The sequence below is a fragment of the Alligator sinensis genome, unplaced genomic scaffold (assembly GCF_000455745.1).
Source record: "Alligator sinensis unplaced genomic scaffold, ASM45574v1 scaffold908_1, whole genome shotgun sequence".
In the NCBI taxonomy this organism is placed as follows: Eukaryota; Metazoa; Chordata; order Crocodylia; family Alligatoridae; genus Alligator; species Alligator sinensis.
Genome location: NW_005842775.1, coordinates 501,759 through 524,071, shown reverse-complemented (window position 1 = coordinate 524,071; position 22,313 = coordinate 501,759). Strand labels below are relative to the sequence as shown.

General features: G+C 38.5%; 1 protein-coding gene across 16 annotated transcripts in view; it reads left to right on the top strand.

Moving 5' to 3' along the window:
* CADPS2 (calcium dependent secretion activator 2) overlaps positions 1 to 22,313 on the top strand; it is a 275,391-nt gene that overhangs the window by 203,974 nt on the left and 49,104 nt on the right. For 10 of the 16 annotated variants that reach the window (XM_025216931.1, XM_025216930.1, XM_025216928.1 and 7 more), the window contains 4 exons: positions 8,461 to 8,602; positions 8,723 to 8,842; positions 19,343 to 19,498; positions 22,275 to 22,313. The exon at positions 22,275 to 22,313 is cut by the window's right edge and continues 121 nt beyond it. In XM_025216931.1, the coding sequence (XP_025072716.1) occupies positions 8,461 to 8,602; positions 8,723 to 8,842; positions 19,343 to 19,498; positions 22,275 to 22,313 (457 nt within the window). The remainder of the gene's footprint in view (positions 1 to 8,460; positions 8,603 to 8,722; positions 8,843 to 19,342; positions 19,499 to 22,274) is intronic. The other 6 variants (XM_025216937.1, XM_025216935.1, XM_025216936.1 and 3 more) reach the window with 1 other exon arrangement.

Genomic DNA, 22,313 nt, shown 5'->3' with positions numbered 1-22,313 from the left:
TGAGATGCTTGAAAGGGTGTAAAAAAGTTGTTTGTGTCCATTCCATCCTGAGTGTCTGTGCTGAAATTGCCAATGAGAATGATAATTGCAATGTTGGCATTTGTGTTGTGGAATATTAAGGTTTGGACAGGGGTGGGAACAGGATTTTTTGTTCTGTTTTGTTTTTAATTTAACCAGCGGCAACTATTAATTTGATATTAGGCAACACTCAAGACCCTTAGACCTAGAGAACTGAACTGTATTGCAGCAATAAGGGTGTTGGTCTTCAGGGTTAGGGACACAAGTTACACATAAACCAGTATAAGTGATCAGAAACTGGTTTAAATCTGTAGCACAACAGAAGTTCAGTGCACATAAACCATTACAAAATGGCTGAAGCCAGTTTAAGATAAACCTGGATGGATGTAGTATCAGACTTAACTGATTTAGGTTCAATCAGTTTATTGAACTTCTGTCCCAGATCCCCTCCAGATTCAAGTTAACTCACAGTTCCCCAACATCCCAGAATGCTTTGCACCTCTACCACAACCCCCCTCCCCCAGAGCAGACGAATTACCTTTGACCAAGGTGTCTGCTGTCTGCTCCAGCTGAGCAGGGAGGCGTGCTCTAGCATCCCTCAGCTTCTGGCCTGAGCTACTGCAGGCATGTGACTGCATTTCCAGAATCAAAAGTGAATGTCTGTTCACTTGTTTATCAGTTCAGTCTATGCAGCTTAGACTGACCTGCAAAGATTGAATCAATTCATCCTTGGGCTTTTTGACTGTCTGTCCTTAGTCCGGAAGATTTTATGACACCACCATTTTAACTACCCCTTTTATTGCACATTCTGGGCTTCTTTGTCTATTGATTTCCAAACTAACACAGGCAATACAAACATACTTGCTCCATACTTAGGTAAGAATATACTGTTAGTAGGCTACTGCTTTCTTTTTCTTCTCTGAAGAGATTAAATGGATAATAACTCTAAATGATTACTAAGGAAACAATCTCAGGAAAGGCTTTTTATTAAAACAGGGGGAAATGTGTTTTCATAATGAAGCAATTATCAGCAGGGTTGTAAAATGTTACCAAAAGAGAAAGAAGCAATGACTATAAAAAGTAAGTGTCACACCTATATACTATTTTCCATAATTCCCCTAATCGCAGTACATATAGAAAGTGACCATTTCTAACAAGTGAAACCCATCTGGAAAATTGTACAGATCAGGGTTTTTTTCAACACTGTTGAAAAGCAATCCTTGAAACTAGTCACCTTTTAATCGGTGAATATGCTAGCAAGTGGCAAGTGACCATTCTATCAAGAACCGATTCCCAAGTGAAACATACCACAGTGCTTATTCTTTAATTAACAGCCCTTTCACATTGCTAGTACATTAAAGCCATCAGAAAGAACACCTCATGCTTATACAATCGATGTAACAGAGTCTTCCTAAATGGAATAAATGTTCTGGCTTTATACTAAGTGAAAACCTGTTCTCAAAGACTTTTACCTTTATAAAGATAGGCTCATAAAAATCTAAAAAGGGAAAAACAGGAATGTGGTCTCATGAGGATAAAAAGGCTAGTGTTAATAATTAACAAGGAGAGTGAAGTGGAGTCAAATTAGCCATAATAGAGCCCAGAGTGACTGGCAAAGTCACCTCTCATTATCAAAAAACTCATTAGGAAATGAAGAGGTGGAAATCCCACTGGGTTATTCTCACACTGAGGCTATATCAGAGATTACTTTTCAGATTTCTTTCAAATGAAGAACTGTTAGGTCACCATATTGCATATTAGGTTAATCTTCAACCTTTGAAATTTGGAGGACTGACACCTGCGTGTTATTCTATCTCAAGAGCCTTAAATGAGCTCTAAATCTGAGATGCAGGAATCAGTTTTCATATAAACCTGACATGAGTGAACTGCCAACAATATAGAAATAATCTAACTAATATTGAATGCATTTAAGTAAATCTTTATGTGAGATTATTTTCATAAATATCTCAAAAATTTAGTGCTAGAAAGAATGCAGAATAATGAGAATGCGTAATTTTTATCAATGTGTTTTGTTTTATTCTAAAACCATTAGACATTTTTTGAGTTTCTTTTATAGAATACAAGGCATTATACTAGATTAAAGCAAAATGCATCCAAGCACAGCTTCCATTAACTCAGCAGTAAGCAGGAAAGAAAAGATTGACCTGTATAGTACACAGTTTTCCATTGTGTTAAAGAAGACCAAATTGCATTTTATCTTAATGTTTTGCATGTGAACAATAGGTAGCAGATTATATTTTTGGACTAACTCTTGTACTAGATAAGCAGGATTCAATCTTCAGTGGCATTCAGTAAAGCACAGGGCACAGCTGACGAGGAGGGCTGTAAAGGAGCAATTTGCAAGTCCCCTGTCCTAGAACCAAACGTGTGCCAGTGTCTGTTACTTCAGAGCAGCTTCAAGTCAGCTCCAGAGTACGTTGGCTGGTTTATGGCCCAACATTTGAGCTATGGATAGCTAAAGCACAATGACACTCTGGAGTGTCCTCAGTCATGCATGCCAGGAATCTGAACAAAAGTGGTCTAGTAGCCAAGTACATTAACTTTCACACCACCCAGAGATATTTTTCTCCTGTGGGAATCTCCTTTTGGTCAGCTTTTCTGCCTCTTTGCACTGCCAACTGAAGACCTGCCCCGCCCCCCTTCCTTCCGCTTCCCCCTGTTTACTATTGTTGTTTTAGCAGCAGCCTTCTTTTGCAGCTCTTGCTTTTGGGGCGGTCATTTTACACCTGTCTATCTGATTTCATATTTTCATTTACACCCTATATTTTCTCTGTTGGCTGCACATAGCACAACTTCTCCCACACTCTAGGTCATGATTTTTTTTTTTTGCTTCACTAAATTATTTTGGGGATATCATTTATATGAAGCAAAATATCTAAAATAAAGTTGCAATATATTGGTATGTACAGGTCTTCAGTTTAGTTGAGTGATTTATTGTTACAAAGGTACAAGAGAAGACTCAGTATAAAAAGATAATACAATCTTCTGAGAAGACAGATAGTATAACTGTATCTAGCAAACTGTATTGGAAATGGATCAAGAAAGATCAATTGCTGTATAATTAACCTTGCATAGTATGTTTTCTGGAGATACCACAGAACTGGCGTTCATTCTGTATATGTTGAAGTAAAATGGAAAAGATACTTGAGCAGAGCAAAGTCATTATGCATCATAACATTTTGATATTTTGATCAAAATGCTTTTTTATTATTATTATTTTTGCCTTTCTTATTATTATTATGTAGATCTACTAGTATTACATTTAAAATGGCTAATGCATGTGAAAATTCAATAGAAAAGATGGAGCATGAAGCAAAACCTGTGGTAGCTTTCTTTATCATATTTACTTGCATACCACATGCCATTTTTGCCTCAGTAGTGACAGTCAGGTACCTTGTGATCAGGATGTCCTGCAGTCAGGATTCAGTTAACGCTAAAGAAAAAAAATCTTCATTTTGCCTTCCAAAAACAGGATGCTTTTCTTATTTGGGGACATGTGATATATGAGAAGATATGGTAATTTTTGCAGCATTTTATCTTTGCAGCAAAAAATTGAGAGGTTAGTCCTCAGTTCATGAGTAATTACTTTCTGTATTTTTAAACTTGAGCTAAAATAGTATTTACAAAAAAGAAGAGAGTTGATTGGACGCATGTATTTTACCTTTTTTTTTTTAAGACCACAAAGTAGCAAAAGATGGAAGAAGAAGGTTGACATTTTGTTTGGAGAGAGGTGCATATTTCACAGATGTCTTTCAGAGGTCTGATAAATTAAATTAAACAAAATGGAAAGATTTCAAAAATGTGCTTTTCATGTCTGCACTTGAGTCTGTAACACAATGTCTTAATAAACTACTAGATTCTATTGGTTCTACATAAAGAATCACAGGGTTGGAAGGAACCTCAAGTCATCTAGTCCAATGTCCTGAGCAGATGCAGGATTCACTTAGCCCAAACCTATCTGAGATAGATGCCTATAAAGTCTCTTCTTTAAAATCTCCAGTGAAGGAGATTCCACTGCAATCCTAGGTAGCTTGTTCTATTGCCCTGCTATTATTACAATTAGGAATTCTTTTCCTGAGATTTGATCTAAATCTACTTTGCTTCAGTTTTATATTGTCTCATGGCCTGCATGCTCTGGCAAAGGAGAAAAATGTTTTTCCATCTTCATTTATAGTACCCTGTGTCCTTTTTTTTCTTTCTATGATTCCACATAAAGTGTCATTGGAAGAATTTTTCCTGTTTAAGCCCAGATTTAGCACATGTTTTATAAATTTCTCCCTCTTTCTGCTTATTCCAGTCATACTGTAAGAGTATGCTTGAATCTTCATTGCTATCATATGCATGGTTACCTGTCATTGTCCCGCATATACATTGTCAGGATCACACTGAGGATTTCACTGCACGCCATATCTCTGCATTTGAAGTTTTTAGAGTACCTGAGGATCTTAGCAGATGTTGTGCTTTGCTTTAGTTTGTTATGTCCATCTTATTTTTCCATCCACATCAATAATGAGTCATATTAGACAGAAGAGTTGCTATAGGATGCAGTTTATTTTCTGCTGCTACTTATACAGGTGATCCACATTTTTGAGTTTAGTGCATTAAGAAATCCTTGAATGAATCTCTCTTGATGTAGGATGATGTGAGGGATAGCCTCTGCTACCAAAGGTTGCGTGCCTCAAACTGAAGTAAATGTTGGGGCATGGGCATTTGTAAAATTGAAATAACTTATATCTTATCTTTCAGTGACTTTCCTTCCCCAGGACCCTCTCTGCTCTGATGCTTCATTTACTTTCAGCTGCATCGCTCTTCTTTCTGGCATCACTCACTGTGCAGTTGCTTGGCATTATTGCTGCACTGCTTTGTGACACAGGCACTTTCCCAGATTAGTATGTTATAAGGTTAATTCAGATGGCCTCTAGGAAAGCAAGTACTCTCCATAAAGTGTTGCTCAGTAAAAACATTTGTAAAGCTGCTCTGACTAAACCTTAGTACACCAATTGACAGTGTGACAGCAGCTAACTTAGAAAAGGCAATGTGTTGAGGGCTTACCTCTTGAAATGTCTTGCTATCATGGCTGCTGTTGTTTAAAGGAATCATTTGGATAAAAATCTGCCTCACATAATGGAATGTTCTTGCTACACAATTTGGTAGGATGGAGAAAGCTCAAACGCCAGTATCTCAGGCTTGTTTTTTTCAAAAAGAGTTATTGATAATGTACAATGGTCTGTGTGACTGTGAGTGGAATTCACATTGGCATAAGGACATCTGTATGAAAAAGGTGTACATTTACATAGAAAAGTCTATTGATTCAAATATGCTTTCAGTGCACTCTTTAAAGCTCTCTGCTTGAGGAAAACATGATCTGGGACACAGAACTAGGAACTCCTGACTCCCCAGCTGCACATACCCCACACCATGAAGCAATGCTTGCAGCTAGGGAGCAAGGAGCTCCCAGCTCCCTAGGTGCTGCTTTCATGAATGACCTGGAAACTTTAAAGAAAACAAATGTGCAGTTAGGGCTTCCAACATGCCCACTTTTAAAGGTCCAGAGCAGAGTGATCCTGAGATTAGGGAGATGCTCGCTGATATTGGGCTCATGGCACCCCCACATCTATCTTTGGGGATCAGGTAGGGTTGCTAGGTCCAGGACCCAATGCTGTCACCAGCCCAGTACCACTGATTGGGTAGGTTATTGCTGTGTCCTGAACCATAGAGCTGCTCCATGCTCAACTGAGCATTGAGATCTGTCATGGGTCAGCCTCTACTTGAAGAGAAAAAAGGTGGGCACATTCAAGCATAGGAGAATGCAAAGATTGTAAAATTTCTCCTAGGAGAAATTTTCCTAGGAGAAATTTTACAATCTTTGCATTCTCCTATGCCTGAAGAAGGGTGTGTGCGCCCAAAAGCTTGCAAATAAAGATTTTTTTTTTTTTTTGCAAATATCTAGATGGTCTAATAAAAGATATCACCTCTGCCAAGAGTTCCAATTCCTTTTGCCTGCGGACCAATTTGGCTACAACCTGTATCACCCTTCTAGATAAGATTTGTATGGTGGTAGAGGCAAGTTAAAATTTGTGGCATTATTTTAGACAATTTCCTTTCCTTGCAAAGCTGAATATCAGCATAGTATGACCATTTTTTTCAGTTGTTCAATTTTTACTGGTTGTGCCCCTTTTTAATTCCATTCTGGCTTCTCAATAGTAACACATGCCCTCCTGCCCATGAGACTTTATTATTGTAATTCCCTCTGAGCAGAGCTTACAGTAGGGCATCTCTACAGCTTGTTCAGAAAGCAATAGCATGCTTGCTCACCTCTTCAAGCACCTGTGATTATAGTATGCCAGTCCTGCATTGTCTTCAGTGACTGCCTGTAAAGTGACATGTTGACTTCAGAAAAACTTGACAGTGCCAGCTTTAAGTTCTTAACAGTGTAGGGTTTGAAACTGCCTCCTTTCTAATCATAAGCTGATACTCCTCTTCTCCTTGTCTCTTAGGCTAGGGGTATTCAAGTCTTTGCTGGGGTGGTCCTTGGGCTTGGAACACTGAATTTCTATGTATGTACACACCTTTGTGCTAAGGATCAATCCCTTTATTCCATAATATTATTGACTACTATTTTGCTAATTTTACAAGATATTAAAACAAAAAGCTGCCGCTCTTTTTTAAAGTCCTATTAAAAAAAGAAATGCTTAATGTACAAATACTTATGGCAAAATAACCTTATTAAAACTTTTCATATCGCTTTGCAAAAAGGTGAATACAAGGGTGGTTAATAGCATCTCTTTCTAATGAAAATAATTCTTGGCTTCAGATAATTATTTTGTTATAACAATATTATGCCTAAACCCTCAGCAGTCCCTGGTGTTACTGACATCAGTGGATGAAACTAGGGCCTTCTCTATACCTGTTAATCATGTCTTAAATTGTGACTCACCTACATGTTCAGCCAATTAATTGCATGATAAAACAAGCAATAACCTACATAGTTGTTCCACAAAAATGTGCAACTTGGTAGCTTGTTCTAATCATGCCATTAATTGAATGTGTGACCAAGTGCTCCCCTGTGGCTGGGAGCCCCATCAATTGAGGGGCTCCCAGCCATGGGGGTGCACCACCCACTGCCAGCCCCACATTTGACAAGGTTCACAGTGGTGGCAGTGTTGTCAGCTATGGGACTTGCAGCAGGGAGAACACTGCCTCCCCCCCCTGCAAGCCTCCTCAGGGCAGTGGGAGCAGCTTTGTTGGCTGCAGAGATCATAGGAGGGCCAGCAGGGAGAACGCTGCCGTTGCTGCCACTCTGCAGCTGCTGCTGCCGCCGCTAGCCTCATAAGATGCAGGACTTGCAGCGTTCTCCCCACTGCCCCTGCTATGAGCCCTATCCCTCTACAAACCTGCTGAGTCCCATCAACTGCATGGGAGCAGATGCAGGGGGAACCTGGGATCGTGTGGATTGCTCATTAGATCCCATTGCACCTTTACCTGTATGTGTAGAAGGGCCCTAGGACAGTGAAAATGTTTCCCGAACAGTTTCCATGTCTTCCAGATACACTGCATGGCTTAAGCCTTTCCCAGGAATAAAGACAATGGAGGGAGGGGGTCTGTGGTCTGTGCTGATTGGTTTTTGTATATATATAATATATATTAATGTAAACATTTGAAAGGTGCTAATGCTGTGATTCTAGATAAGGGAATACTTGGGGATACTCCATATAGAAGGAGAAAGAACATACTCACAAATAAAAAACATAAAAATAAGAGACAAAGAAAGAAAAGCCACTTTTTTGTACTGGAGTAGAGGAGGTTGTATTTTGATGCAGTTTTTGAACCATTAAAAATATTCTTCAAGTCAAGCTGTGTGCATGATATTCATAGATACCATCCTCTCTCAGACATTAGCCACAGTTGTGTTTGCAGGATCTGTCTATTTGTACAGAGCTATTCTTGATTGTGGCTTTTGGACGTTTATGTAAGATAATTAAAGAGTAATGATTGGATATTTCTTCATGACTAGTAGGATATATATCTTGCATTGTTTTGGTCATTAAACTAGTATCTAAATATTCTGCTAGAGCAAGCTAATTACTAAGCCCCAATTCAGTGAAACTGTTAAGCATTTTCTTAAAGGTAAGAATGCTCTGATGTATAGGTCTGAGTATTATAATAGTGAAATTTAAGCACATGCTTAAATGCTTTGTTTAATCATGGCCCAATTCTGTACTTGCCTAGTGCATTCAGTTAGTTATTTATAAGCAAAGAGTCTGATAGTAAGTCCATTGCAGAGAAGGGGTCATGCTATCTATCACTGCCCTTAGAACTATTTATGTACTGGAATGTTTTAGGAAATTATTTTTGCTATATTAACTGAATGGATCACAGCTTGATGAATAAATGAGGACTATTTCTGTTTGTTTTTTAAAGTATTTTTGTGCAATGGAAAGTTTCACAAGCACTTGCAAGAAATTTTTGTTCCCCTGGTCATCCGCTACATTGATCTCATGGAATCATCTATCGCTCAGTCCATTCACAGAGGTCTTGAACAAGAATCGTGGCAACCTGTCAAGTAAGTGTTTCCTTGAAGGTCTAACCCACATGGCTTTATCTTTCTGTCTGATCTGGTTTTGCTCCCCTGTTGTCCTAAAAATTCTATTTTTATTGTGTTCCTACATTGTTTTCTTCACAGGAGCATCACCAACAGTCTTCCCAATGTAGCTCTTCCAAAAGTTCCAAGTTTGCCTCTTAATCTTCCACAGATTCCTAGCTTTTCTACACCAACTTGGATGGCTTCTTTATATGATTCCACGTGTGTATTCTTCACTAATTTTCTGACCGTATGTCAGCTCTGCATGGCCTTGCTAATGTTCTGTACAGTTAAATTTCGATTGCATGGTGTTTATGATCACTTAGTTGAATATTATAGTTGTTCAGCTGTGAGCAAGCATGGAATGTCTGTGAGTTGTGTTTTTAGTGTATAAAATTGCAGCAGTGTTATACTTAATATCTCACTTAAAATCAACTTGACAAAGGTCTTTTATGGTGTAATTAGCAGTTAACACCCTAAACGACATAATTGCTCCTCTTAATTAATCAGCAGTGGAGAGACACTTGAGTTAATCGTTCTTAAATCATGTTTTTGTAAAATTAAGTAGCTCTTAATGTTTCTGTATGGGTGTGATTAAGTCACTGTATATACAAAATATTTTGGAAAACCGTTTGACCAACCAATTGGAAGATTTCTGTTAGATGTTTAAAGTTTCAGTTCTAAAGGAAAATGATGAAGTTTTAACGGACGCAGCATTTGAACTATATGAATTTTCATGTTGTTTAAAAAAATACATATTTTTTCCATCACCATAATGTTTCTACATTCTCTATATAACAAAAATGGAGCTGACAGCCCATATGCCACCTGTCTACTTCCACAGTACTATACCGTAGCTTCTGTTTGTGTATGTTGGGGAAGGTAGAGGGATAGAGCATACATGACTTAGTTATAAGAGAAAGTTAAAGGAGCTGGGATAAGTTTATGGAGGTGATACAGAAAGGGGAGCTCTGACAGTCCAGTAAGATAGTTTGATGTGTGGACTTGTGTTTGTTGTCCCCAGGTTGCAGAGAAGAGTGGAGGGTGTTTAATATTTCCCTTACTTCTCAGCTTTGCTGGTTGCCACATGGGGCTGGAAAGGCTTTCCCCACTCCTGTTGCTACGTGTGTGGGCAGAATGAGGGGGCAGGGGGGCGATGAACATAGTTCACCTTCCTCAGAAGCATTGGGGATTGGGGATTTTGAGTGGGGTGTACCAGTACTTCTGCATCTGAGACTTAACCCTGGAGGTTCCTTGTAAAAGGGTCTCACCCCTCTGCTTAGGGTCAGACCAATTGCTACACTAGGGATAAGGAAGGAATTTTACCCTATGGTCAGAATGGCGGGGGGAGCAAGGTGGGGAGTTGCCTGCCTCTGTAGCATGGGGCCTGGCCCTCTTCCTTGGATCTCTCAAGCACAATTTAAAAGCTTTCAGCAGCAGGACAATAACCCCCCGTTGTGGCAAGTTAGGGTGCTATCTATGCTTTGTAGTTGTGTGACCAAGTTGATTGCATAGCTTTACTAATAGGTTAGACAAGGATTTGTATGGGATAGTATGGATGATCCTGCCTAGGTGAGCTCTGCGGGTCCCTTTCAGCCCTACTTTTCTATAATGTGAAGAAATGTTTCGGTTACAGATTTCCAAAGAGGTGGATTAATAGGAAAAATGATAGAAAACCATCTTAATTATGAAAAATAATTTGACCATATTTTTTAAAGCAAACATAATTATTTAGAATTTAACTTGCATTAACTTGAACATTTTCTTACAAGCAGATATGAGCAGTTTGGTGTTTGTGCTAAGAGTCATATAGCCAGTATATTGAGAAATATGTCTCCAGACTTCTGGCACTTGTTCATTAGGTATTATGGAAATTGTTCTAACTGGCTGCACTCAGAAATTGTCAACCTTTTTTCTTCTCATCCTTGGGCCTTAACATTCTTTGTTTTGACTATAATACTAACGCATTTCCATCTGTATATTTTTGCCTTTATAAATCATTACTCCAGCTCTGAATTGCAACTCCCTGATGATTTGCCATTCAAAAAACCCTTTCTAGCTAGTTATTCCCCTCCTACAGTATCCTCTATTTCTTATTCCATGGTGAGACTCATATGTTTTTAGGTTCAGTCTTCTAACCACCTGCATCCTAGTAATTTTGCCCAGTAAAAATGAATGTTAAAGTACATGTTACACATGAATGCTGTGGAAAGGTTTAATCAATAACTATCTTATAGTAATTCCTAAAACTGAGATATCTACTAATATAGAACACTACTGTAGGCAGCAGTTGTAACAGTGACTGGGTTCCAGCACGTCCATTATAAAATCTGTTTTCATTTACTTGTACTGGATAGATCTACATGTGCACTTTACTGCAGAGTTGATCAATTAGGTCTGCAGCAAAGCGTAACAGTCTACATGTTTACCAGTATTAGGGTGCAGTAAATTAATTAACTCTGCCATATGACAGAGTAATTATTTGTGCTGAAACACATGTATATAGTGACAGGATTTGGCTGGGGCACGAGGGTACTAAAGTTCAGGGACTGCCTGCCACCTAACCCTGCACCCTTGTGCCCATGCCAGCCCCTCCACTGCCCGACACTGCCACCCAGAGCTGACCATCCCCCACCCCGGCCTCATGCCAGCCTGGGATTGCTCCACCCTAGCATAAAGTGCTGCAGTCCCAGGTGCACATGTAGACAGAGCACCTGGAAACAGTTGACTCTGGCACAAACCGGGCCAAAGTTAATTTTGTCGCTTTAATAGCACAAGTAGATGCATCCACCTCTGCCTCATTTTAACCATTTGGGATGAAAATTTCCACTCCAGGCATCTGCTTCATGCTGATCTTTTTCCCCTTTAGATTTAGCCAGAACTGTTTAACTATTTCTGAGAATGAACCTAGGGAAAAACATGTTGTTTTTGCCTAGATTAAAACATTCTCCCAAACTTTTATTTGAAAACCTCTAAAGCCTACCAGTTTTTGGAAAAGAAACTTGAAGTGTGGCAGAGGACGACACATGCCAGGTCTGAAGGCATAGACAACCATTCATTTTGAGTGGTTTCAAAAAGGGAAGGATGCTGCCCACAAGAATGAACCACAGATGTTATGCTCTAACTGTTACATGTGCATGGCTAATCCTAATACAAGTGAGCTAAACAGCTGTAATTTAACTCTGGCTGAAGCAGGGTTAAAGTCATAAGCTCCTGCACAGGTAATTGTTATTGTTACAGCAGCTCCCCCTCCTCTTTTGAAACCACTTTAAATGAATGTTTGTCCTTGCTGTTGGTGTCCTGCGGGCAATTTTTTGATATGAAGGAGGGAGAGGGAATTTGTTACTAAAAAAATTGCCAATGGAGGAGGTCAAATTGTCATCTACTGCATTGACCTGTAAGTATTTGAAGAGGATATGAAAGAAAAATCCTTGCAGGAAAAATGCCATTGTGGTATACAAGAGTATGAGTGGCATGCCAAATCTCACACCAAGTTCTTAAAGGAAAAATCCAGCTTTGCATTCAACTAGTACTTGTGCTACAGTCAGCAAGTGCTCACAGGCAGTAACTCTCAGGCTGTTTCTAGTGAGAGGAGCTGTAATGAACATGTATTGTGCAAGTTCACTTGAGGCATCTTGCTCACCTTGTTCAGTATATTTCCAGTGCTGCCTACACAACTGCCTGCTGGCTACTGTCTCTAGCCCCCTTGTGGAGCAGTCTTCTTGAAGTCTATGAGTTATTCAGAATGCTCATTTGCAAGATAAGTGACTAATCATGTTTTTCAAAGGAGCAGTTTATAAGAAATAATATTTTGTTCCAAGTGGCGTCTACATTCATGTTTCAACCTGTAGGATTTTTGTCATGTGTGTCTGATGCCACTAAACATTCTAGAGAAAGCACTGTTGGCTAGGACATTAGCCAAGCTGGAAAGTACTTTTCTTTCAGAAACTAGGTATTCATATTTATCTTTCCATCTGCTTGTGGTACACACAAAAATCAGTTTCTGCATGCAAAACGGTAAACAATGGGCACCAAAATACTATGGAATTCAAATAATATTTCAGGAATAATTTCTTTAAAGTTACTACAAAAGCTCTTTATTTTCTGGGGGGAGGGTTGGGGGGTTTGCAGTCAATCATTTTTAGTGGATACAACCACATTGAGAAATGATACTTTATGAATCCACTGAGTAACTTTTAATATTTTGTAAGAATGCCAAATCATCAGCCTATTTCTGTTATTGAATATGGTCTTTTGTTTGTGAAGTAAGTAGACATTTTTCAAAGGCTAACGTTTATTACTAACAGCTATGACTCCAAAGTAAAGCTTTATAGGCACCAATTCAACAAAGCTTTACAGCAAGTGTTTAAATCCATTCCTGTTCAACAATATGTTGAGTTCTCACCTAAGAGCTTTGCTGAATAGGTATGGGCTTAAGAATATAGTTATGGTTAAGCATCTCTTTATGTGCTTTGATGAATTGCGGTCATAGATACTAAAATGGATTTACCTCTCTGACACAGTTTACACTTACTCTTTTGTCCTTTACCTTTTTAAATATGCTGCAAAATATTGTGTGCAGATTATGTTAAATGATTCTCTGTAGATGTTCTGTTGCTATTTTCATCGGTAAGTTTCTTTTGTTTTCCCCCCCGCTCCCTTGCTTCCTTCAGTCTACAGAAAGAAACTACATGTGTACTCTTCCCTTACATAACACTGGCACAAGATGATCATTACTGTGTTTTCAGTTGTTTTTGCTGATCCTTTTGTTTAATGGTACATTTGGGGCATTGCATGTTAAGGTTGGGGAGATATTAAGAGACTAAAGTGTTGTGTGTAGTATTCAGTGTTTTGCTTGATTGGTCCCATGAGTAGTTAACGCCGAGGACACCTTGGCTAGACAAGTGGAGCATGGTGTTTTATTGTCAGATTTGGCTGAGGAAAACATACTGGAAGGACAAGAGAGCTGGGACAGTGTATTTAGGGGAAGGCAGAGTAAAGGTTTTAATTAGTCAGGTTGGATTTCTTCTTACAGTCTTCTTGTTAATTAAGATCCATTAGTCTAAAATGCATTTTTATCCTCTTTTAGATTTGAATCTTATTCTACTACAAATGTTAAACCTTACATTTAAGCTGGACTTCAGGCAGTTTTGAAGAGATGAATGTTTGTGTTTGTAAATATTATTCCATTATATATGCAATATATCATATTTTGAATGACAAAATTCTTTGTTACCCTTGGTATACTTTAATTCAGCATTACCTCATACCCTTTCAGAATGCCAAGTTCAGCAAAATTCAGACTTTAGAAAACCAAGCAAGGAAGAGTTAAAGTTCTTCAGACTCAAACTTCTGTAAACCAGGAAACAGAGATACATACCTGTACAAGCTTAACTCTACCCCCAGGCTGGCAAATAATCAATTCAAATGATCTGCAGGTGCTTCAAATGTATTCATTGTGATAGTCATTCCACCTGTATTGTCTGGTGGAAGAATTAGCCTGAGCAGTTGAGCAGAACTCTGGCTGTGATGCAAGGGTTCTGCTGCTGCTGCAGAGGAGCTTTGGATGCTCAAAGTTTTGCTGGCAAAACTGGAGTTCTGTCGATACAACTTTGTAATGTGGACTGGGCCTTCAAAGAACTGACCTTTAAACAGAAAGAGGTTTTCAGATCTGTGTGAAGTTCCCCATTCATCTCAATGTGATGCTCTCAACAAGCAACATGATGTTCCCAACTGAATGAGAATGCTCCATGAAGATGAATACAGCCTGAAACAATAGGTCTGAGAGAGATGAACTGCTCCATTCATCTCAGTGGGTGTTCTCATCTCTCATCTCCCCAGTGCCAGACTTTGAGAGCTTGTAATTGCACGAAGCATGCCTGTTCTCAACTCCTGACCCCAGTCTCAGCACTGTGGGCTTGTTGTACACATCCAGTATGCCTATTATCAGTTCCCCACACAGAGGAACAAGGCCCCCCAAAAATGTATAAGGGGCAGGCAGGCATGCTCAGACCTTCCTATCATAGCAAATTCCCCTCCACTTCCTGCCAGATCAAGCATGGGAAGGCAGGAACACAGGCTTCCTAATCCCTACTAGGATACCCCACTTGCTCACACAGGGGAACAGAAAGAAAACACAGGCACCTGTAGATTCCAAGTGCATGAATGGGACCAAAGAAAAGAGATCAAAGAGGATCTCTGAGGGCCCAGCTCATAAAGGGAAGACTGAAGACATACCTTGATCGGCAGGGGCTTTTTCTGTACCTGGAGAGAGTAGGATATAAGAATCAGCCTTGCTAACATTATACCAGTGGTGATCTGCTGAAGGAATTCTCATTTGGCCTAGCTGTGCCCAAGCATTATGAAGGCAATAGAGCTACGGCTGAGTATCTGACCCTCCATTTTTTTCAAAGCATTCTTTCTGCCGATGTGACTTAAACTAGGTGTTCCTGATGGTGAATAATAGTGCAATGATAAGCCTATAAAATACAGTCAAATAAATTCAAAAATCACCCTTCTAAATCTTGGGATGCTTCAGGAAAGGGAAGAAATAGCATAAACTAAGGATAAGAACTGGTCATAAAATAATGCGGGGAGGGAAAGGGCAAACAACGTTGAGTTTGTATGTATAAATGCAGGAAAATGAAACAGCACCATTCCAGAGACGTAGCAGGTTCATACCTCAGTACCTGCTGCAGGATAAGCGCAGTGCTCAGTTCTTCAAAGACTTGTTCAGACAAGTAGCTCATTGAAGGCATTAGTGCTTTCCATAGCATTGAGGATACTCGCATTAGGAATTAAATGGGGAGAGGGGTGCCTACAGTGTTACAGTGGGATCCCTAAAGGATGCTGGGTGAGAGTACCATTACATTTAAAATCCAAATATTATTTTGTTAAATCAGGAGGCTGCAAGCTAAGCAGAATAATTAGAAGCACATGATGGAAAATAGCAAATGCAGTCTTTGTTCAAAGGGCTCGGTCCTATGACATGCTGAGTATTTAGGTCCCAACTCAGTAGAACACTTCAGTGTGTGCTTAAGTTTAAACATGGGAGTGGTAATATTTGCATTAATGCAACCATGATATATATCTATATACATACATATATAACATATATACATATATTAGCTCACTCTCCTGTTTAGGCAAGATTATTTGGTTCATTGTACTGAAATAACTTGCATGAAATCAGAATTTCTTATATTTTGTGTGTGTGTGTGTATCTGTCTATCTACACACACACACACACACACACACACATAAAATGAATCTAATGTGCATTTCATTTTTATACTATTACAACCTAATAATTACCTGATACAGACAGGGAGAATGAGAACTATACAAAGCATAAAGCCCCGTTCAGTGCTTAAAATGATGTGCTTTATATGTTTAAAATTAAATAGTCACAAGTGCTTTACTAGATCCAGACCAAAGAGCAGGATCAGGCTCAAATAAAAGATATACTGTTGAACCAATAGCATTAGTATGTCAGATAAAAAAAAAAAAAAATCAAAATCCTCCAGAGTGAATTACTAAAAACGATCAAATCACAGACTTCTACCTAGATGTGTGGTTGAGGAACATGTGATTTCATTCTGTTGTCACGTCTTCCTTTCTCTGATCCATATAATATATTATTCTATATCTTTATAAAAATAGGTCTGAATGTCACTGGGCAATACTGAATGGTGAAATGAATAAGAACAGTGGCTCCAAATCATGTAAAAACAGGAGAAGTTAATTACAGTGTTTCTCACAAATTTCATGAACCAATGGCTATTACTACAATTATTATAATTGTGAAACCTTATTTGGCTGTATAATGAAACCAGTTTAAGTGGACACCAGGGAGTGAACGTGCATAAGAATACATTGACAGTATTGAGAACACATGAGTCCTCCTGAGTCTTAGAGGATTCCATTTAGTTTGGAGTCCTGTTAAGCAAAAATATATGGCTACAGAGAACAAAAATTAAAATGGCTAAAATCCCAATAGATCTAATAGTGGAAAGTAATGATCAGATTTGTTAAGCAAGTGTGTTTTGCTTTCTAGAAGACATATACTCTCATCAAAATTAATATATTTTGAGATTTTATATAAAACCATATTAGCTTCTCCTCCCCCATCCTGTGACATTTTAATTTTTATGCTTTTTTCATTCTCTTTCCATACCAGCAGACTCTCTCATTTTAGCAGAAAATACTGTGCTTATGTAACATATATAAGGACCAAACTCACTGCTATGACAGGTATTCATTACGATGAAAGGAGCAATTCTGCCCTAGTATGACTGAACAACTATGGGATTTTTCCTAATTTGAACACTCTTAGTGCTTTTTGTTCCATATCAGGAAAAAGTCCCTTCCACAAAACATTGTAATCAGAACAAGTTACAAAACTACATAAATGGAGAATGGTGCTGGAACGTTAATAAACCAATTAATCATCTCTAATTTTTGTTGGTAGATTTCAGAGATTAGTTGAGAGGTATAACCAACAGTTGTTAAACAGAATTAAGCAGGAAAATGTGTGTAGAATAGCATGACACTCTCCCTAATGGTAAGATACTGGGTTACACAATATCCTCTTAAGTGAAGTGGTAAAAGCTTCAGTACTTGCGTATTTTAAAATGGGACAAAACACAATAGGAGAAAATTATTGGATAGGTAACAATCTGTCATTATTATTATTATTGTTATTATTACAGGGCTGTATAGTGTAGGTTTTATCCATCTCTAACTCCTTTGAATCTCATCTTGCTTAGTCCTGAGCACTCCTAACCCCAACTGATTCATTTAGGAGAGCTGAGGGCACTCAGCCCCTTCATGATTATTCTCGTTTGTCATGAGATATAGGAAGGAAAATGGTTAGTCATAAATTAAAATGCTGCATCAAAGCTAGTGAACTCAGATTTTGTTGTTTATGCTTGTTAAGTAAGTTGATATGTTTGTTACCTGGAATGTTAGTCCATGGAAGGTTAATCTCTTTGTACAACAGGTCAACTTTTATTAAAATACTAGAACATTAGGCAGAAGGAAATGATTTGGTCTGCATATTATAATGCTATCATTGTAGTTACAGATGTGTAGTGTACCTCTAAGTTTGAGGTGTCTATTAAAACCTCCTCCCTCTTATTCTCTCATTCTGTAAAAATTATTGACAGTAATATAAGTTGCTTTTCCTCTGGGGATCTGTTGTTCAGTATAAGTTAAAGCACAGACATAAAGAAAGTATTCATCTGTGTGTGACCCTCCCAGTACACTACGTTTAAGCATCTTTGTTACTTTGGTTGATCTACTCACTTGTGCTGTGAAAGCAAGCAAATCTGTGGGTGCTGACTGAAGTGACATTTGTCAAGAAATCCAGCATTTTTCAACCCATAGGTCATGACCCAAAAGTAGGTTGCAAGAAAATATGAAAGGGTCATGACCAAACTTTTAAAAATGGATCAACAAACTTTAAAAATGCATTCTCTTTTAAAGGAGAAAAATGTAGGAAAATGTGGCTTTTCCCTTGCAGGCTGGCAGAGTTCCAGATTGCAAGGGGCTGCTTGGGACACCCCCCCACCACCACCCCACACACCTACCCCTGCCCCATATACTGGGGAGCTGAGGACAGGGGGCAGTGGGGATGGAGTGAGGGGCACTGGTTTGAGACTAGCCATTGAAGTTTACAGGTGGGTCCTGGTATAAAAAAGGTTGAGAACCACTGGTGTAATCGAAAGCATTCTACAGCTATGCCCTGACAAAACTGCACAGTTGCAGAGCACTTTAAAAGTGCCTGATTGCACAACAAATTAACTGTCATGTAATGAGGGTTCAGATGATGGCACTCCAAAGCAGAGCGCCTTCATTAACTTCTGTCTGTCCAAGTGTGCGATTGGGACTGGGCTGATGCAGCCAGCTCTGCCCCCAGTGCTGTCTTCACAAAAGGAGAGGCAGAAGCAAAGAGAAGGAAGCTCCAGGCTGGGTTTTGCCCAACCTGAGCTGGAGGCAGGGGGCAAATGGGTTGGAGCCCCCCACCTCGGAGGGTCTCCAATCCATATGCCCCCCTCCAACTCAGGCTGGGTAAAACCCAGTCCAGAGTTCCCTCTCCCTCCCTTTTCCCCCTCCCATCCTGCAGATAGCACCAGAGCTGGGAGGGGGTAGCAGGGTTAGGGGAAAGGGGCTGCAGGCAGGCAGCTCCTCCTGGATCAGCTCCAAAGTGGAGCTCAGTCCCTCACTCCCCTGACTCAACAGTGAACATATGTTGGGTTGGAGAGGGGAAGGGATCACTCTAAATCTTGGTGCTTTCTGTGAAGGGCCATGAGTTAAGAGCAGGAACCTGTACATCTGTCAGTGTCCTCAGTGGAAAGCTTTCATTGTAATGGGAACATCCCTTTTTAAATGAAACTGCTTCTGCTAGCACCTTTGCCTCTTTTGAATTTGGGCTACTTCCCATTGCTCATATTTTCCCCTAGCCCCACCCCAACATGAAGGTGGGTTTATTTAATATCCCAGGGGAAATAATATTCAATCAAAAGGACAGGGCTTCCACAATCACTTTCACACTCTTGCATTGACCCTCATTATCCTGTGGGAGATGTGTATTAGAAATGGAAATGGAAAGATGTAGGAAGGGCTCTGCTTTGATGACTACTCCTTTTGGGGTCGGAGGGGCAGGGAAGGTATATTATATCTTCTTATATATTCTGGATTTTGTTTTTTGTTTTTTTATAGCAATGGTTCAGCTACATCAGAAGATCTCTTTTGGAAACTGGATGCACTACAGATGTTTGTTTTTGATCTACACTGGCCAGAACCAGAATTTGCACATCATTTAGAGCAAAGACTTAAACTTATGGCCACTGATATGATAGAAGCCTGCGTCAAAAGGTAGTTATATTTTTGCAATTGTGTGTTAAAAGTTGTAACAGATTTGTAAATTAGCCTCCAGGAAACCTTAATCAAAATGTCTAGGTATCTTGTCAAAATCCCCATGAAAGTTAATAAATAAGCAAAACATTTTTACTTTGATTCTATATTTATAATATAATTCTTTATATATTACTCTTTTCAAGTCACTTTTGATGTATTCTTTCTTTTTTCTCAATCTCTCTTAATTTTTTTTTGTTTCTTCTATCATTTTCGTCTTAAGTTAATAATGGTATTAATTCACTATGTAATTATTTTAGAGTAGTCTGTAAGAAAGATGTTATATACCAAATAAAGCTGTAAAGTGTGTTGTACTTACAATACAAGATAGATATGATTGATTCATCTGAGGTTTATAAAGCCAAGCTCTTGGGAAATACAGAATGGGCAATAACCTGCTGCTGCTCTTTTATATCAAACACTATCTTGAATTACCAACACAGTCATTTGAACAAAGAGTGAATCCCAGTAAGATTGCCATTCTCCACGGGTGCCTATAGACATGCTTGTTTACATGCTAATTAGAAAGTATGAGAGCAGACTTGATTAATAGAGTCTGTTCTGTGTTCTAGTTAAAACACTTCAGCATCACTACACCATCACATGTATTAAGTCCCTGCACATTTCACACTGACTGCAGGGGTGCTTTATCTAAATCCCGGTGAAAGAGTTTTAGATAGAATGCCCCATGGCCATTTTTAAGTCCTGTAGGGCTTAATATATGTGATGGTGAGCTGTTTTAATTACAGCGGCTGTCCAGGAGCCACTCTAATTAAGGTACCACCCTCCCACCCCCCACTCCTCCCCCTTTCTGCTGCCCCTGAGCATGTTTATAGGGAGCCCAAATATCCATATATATTCATGGCATCACTAAATTTAACAGAAACTGTATACAAATCAAAGTTGTTTGAGGTTATCCTACTGGGTACCTAAAAAGTCATGATTATACAAACTTGGAAAAACCTGTTTACCATCCTGATTAAAAGATGTGAAACAGCAGTAAAACATGATCAGTATATAAATAGTAAGAAAAAGGAAATAAATGGCAATTGCTATAAATTACAAGTTTAAAAAATATAGACAACTGATAATGGGAACTTTTAAAAAGTCAATGAAATATTAATGACCAATGCAATAAGACAGATTTTTAAAAACATATTAGCAGGAAAAAAATCCCTAGGCTAGGTATAAGTCCATTCCTAGATATGGATAGTCAAATCATAAATGATGTATTTTGAATGAAGCAGGAAGATGTATACATCGCATGTGATGCTGTGGGTGGAACAGAAAGTTCAACATCTTTAGCAAAAGAAGATAAGCAGCAGCATCTGCCAAAATTAAATATTTTCATATCAACAGGCTCAGGTAACCTACACTCTTGTATCTCAAGAGAATTAGCTCAGGAGCATTATGCATTACTAATATTAATTTTTATAAAATATTGGAATCCTGGGCAAACTCCAGGTTGGAGGACTGCCAAAATAATCCTACTTTTTTAGCAATAGTAAACAGGATGATCCCCAGAGGGGTTAATGGACTGGGTATCCTGACATAAATCCTAGGCAAAATAACGGAATAGTTCGTTTGGGACTCTATCACAAAAATTAGAAAGTAAAATCATAATTGATATCAGTTAACATAATTTCATGGAAGGTAAATCTTCTCAGACCAAATCAGGTATCTTTTTAGCTAAAATTTTAGCTGTAGCTAAAATGGCAAATGTGATTCCCAAACGTATAAAAAGAATAAAGTATATCAGTAGAAATAAGGAATTGATAATGCCTCTGCCAAAACTGGTACCACAATGCTTTGTCCAATTTTCATGTCCATGTTTCAAGAAAGGTGCTCAAAGAAGAAGACAAAAATTATCTAGGGTCTGAAAAAATACACTATTTGATGGGAGACTTAAACAGTTCCAGCTAGTCTGTTTTACCAACAAGAAGACTGAGAGGTGATTTAATTAATGTGCACAGGGTATGGAAAAGAGATCTGATGATTGCAGGATTTTTGTAAGTTATAACAAGATCAAAGGGTTTTGAGGAGAATCTTTTTGAGGCTGTTAGCTTGACGTGCAAATTAAAAGAGACTTTTTTTTCTACAAGTTTGGATGCTGGATACCTCATTTGTTTTACATGTGTATAATATGAGTCTTACTCTGATTTTCACTGAATTTATGCTGATGCAACATAACTGACATCAGTGACATTACTCCTCATTTACAGCAGCGTGCGATCAGATTCAAGCGGTTTTTTGCATCTATCTTTTCTTTAGGAAGAAGGGAAATAATTTAATTCACTTTTATGCAAATATATTTTTTTAAAGCTGTAAAAAGTGTGCATCATGAGTGAATCCATGGTATGATAATGAGATGTTGGGTTTTAACACAAAAGCCAAATATTTCTGTAAGATTTTCATTTTTACTGCTTGAAAATTATCCACAGCTGATGTATTAGGAAGCTTATTGTTAATTAATAGGCAAAAGCATTATACATTTATTGTTTAACTAAATCAGCTAAATCAATGCAGAACCTTGAGGCTACTGGCACTGTGATGTTCTGTTGAACAGGTAGCTATCTTACACTACTACATATAGAATTATGTTGTTCATAAACACTTCCACTCTGATGCTCACACACTTAAGGTTAAAATTAATACATTTAGAGAGGTGGTCTTATGCATCAGTTGCTTTGAATTATGACAGATTTTCATGTTATGAATTAATGTTTTTAATAAATAGAACAAGAGTTGCTTTTGAACTGAAGCTGCAAAAGACAAA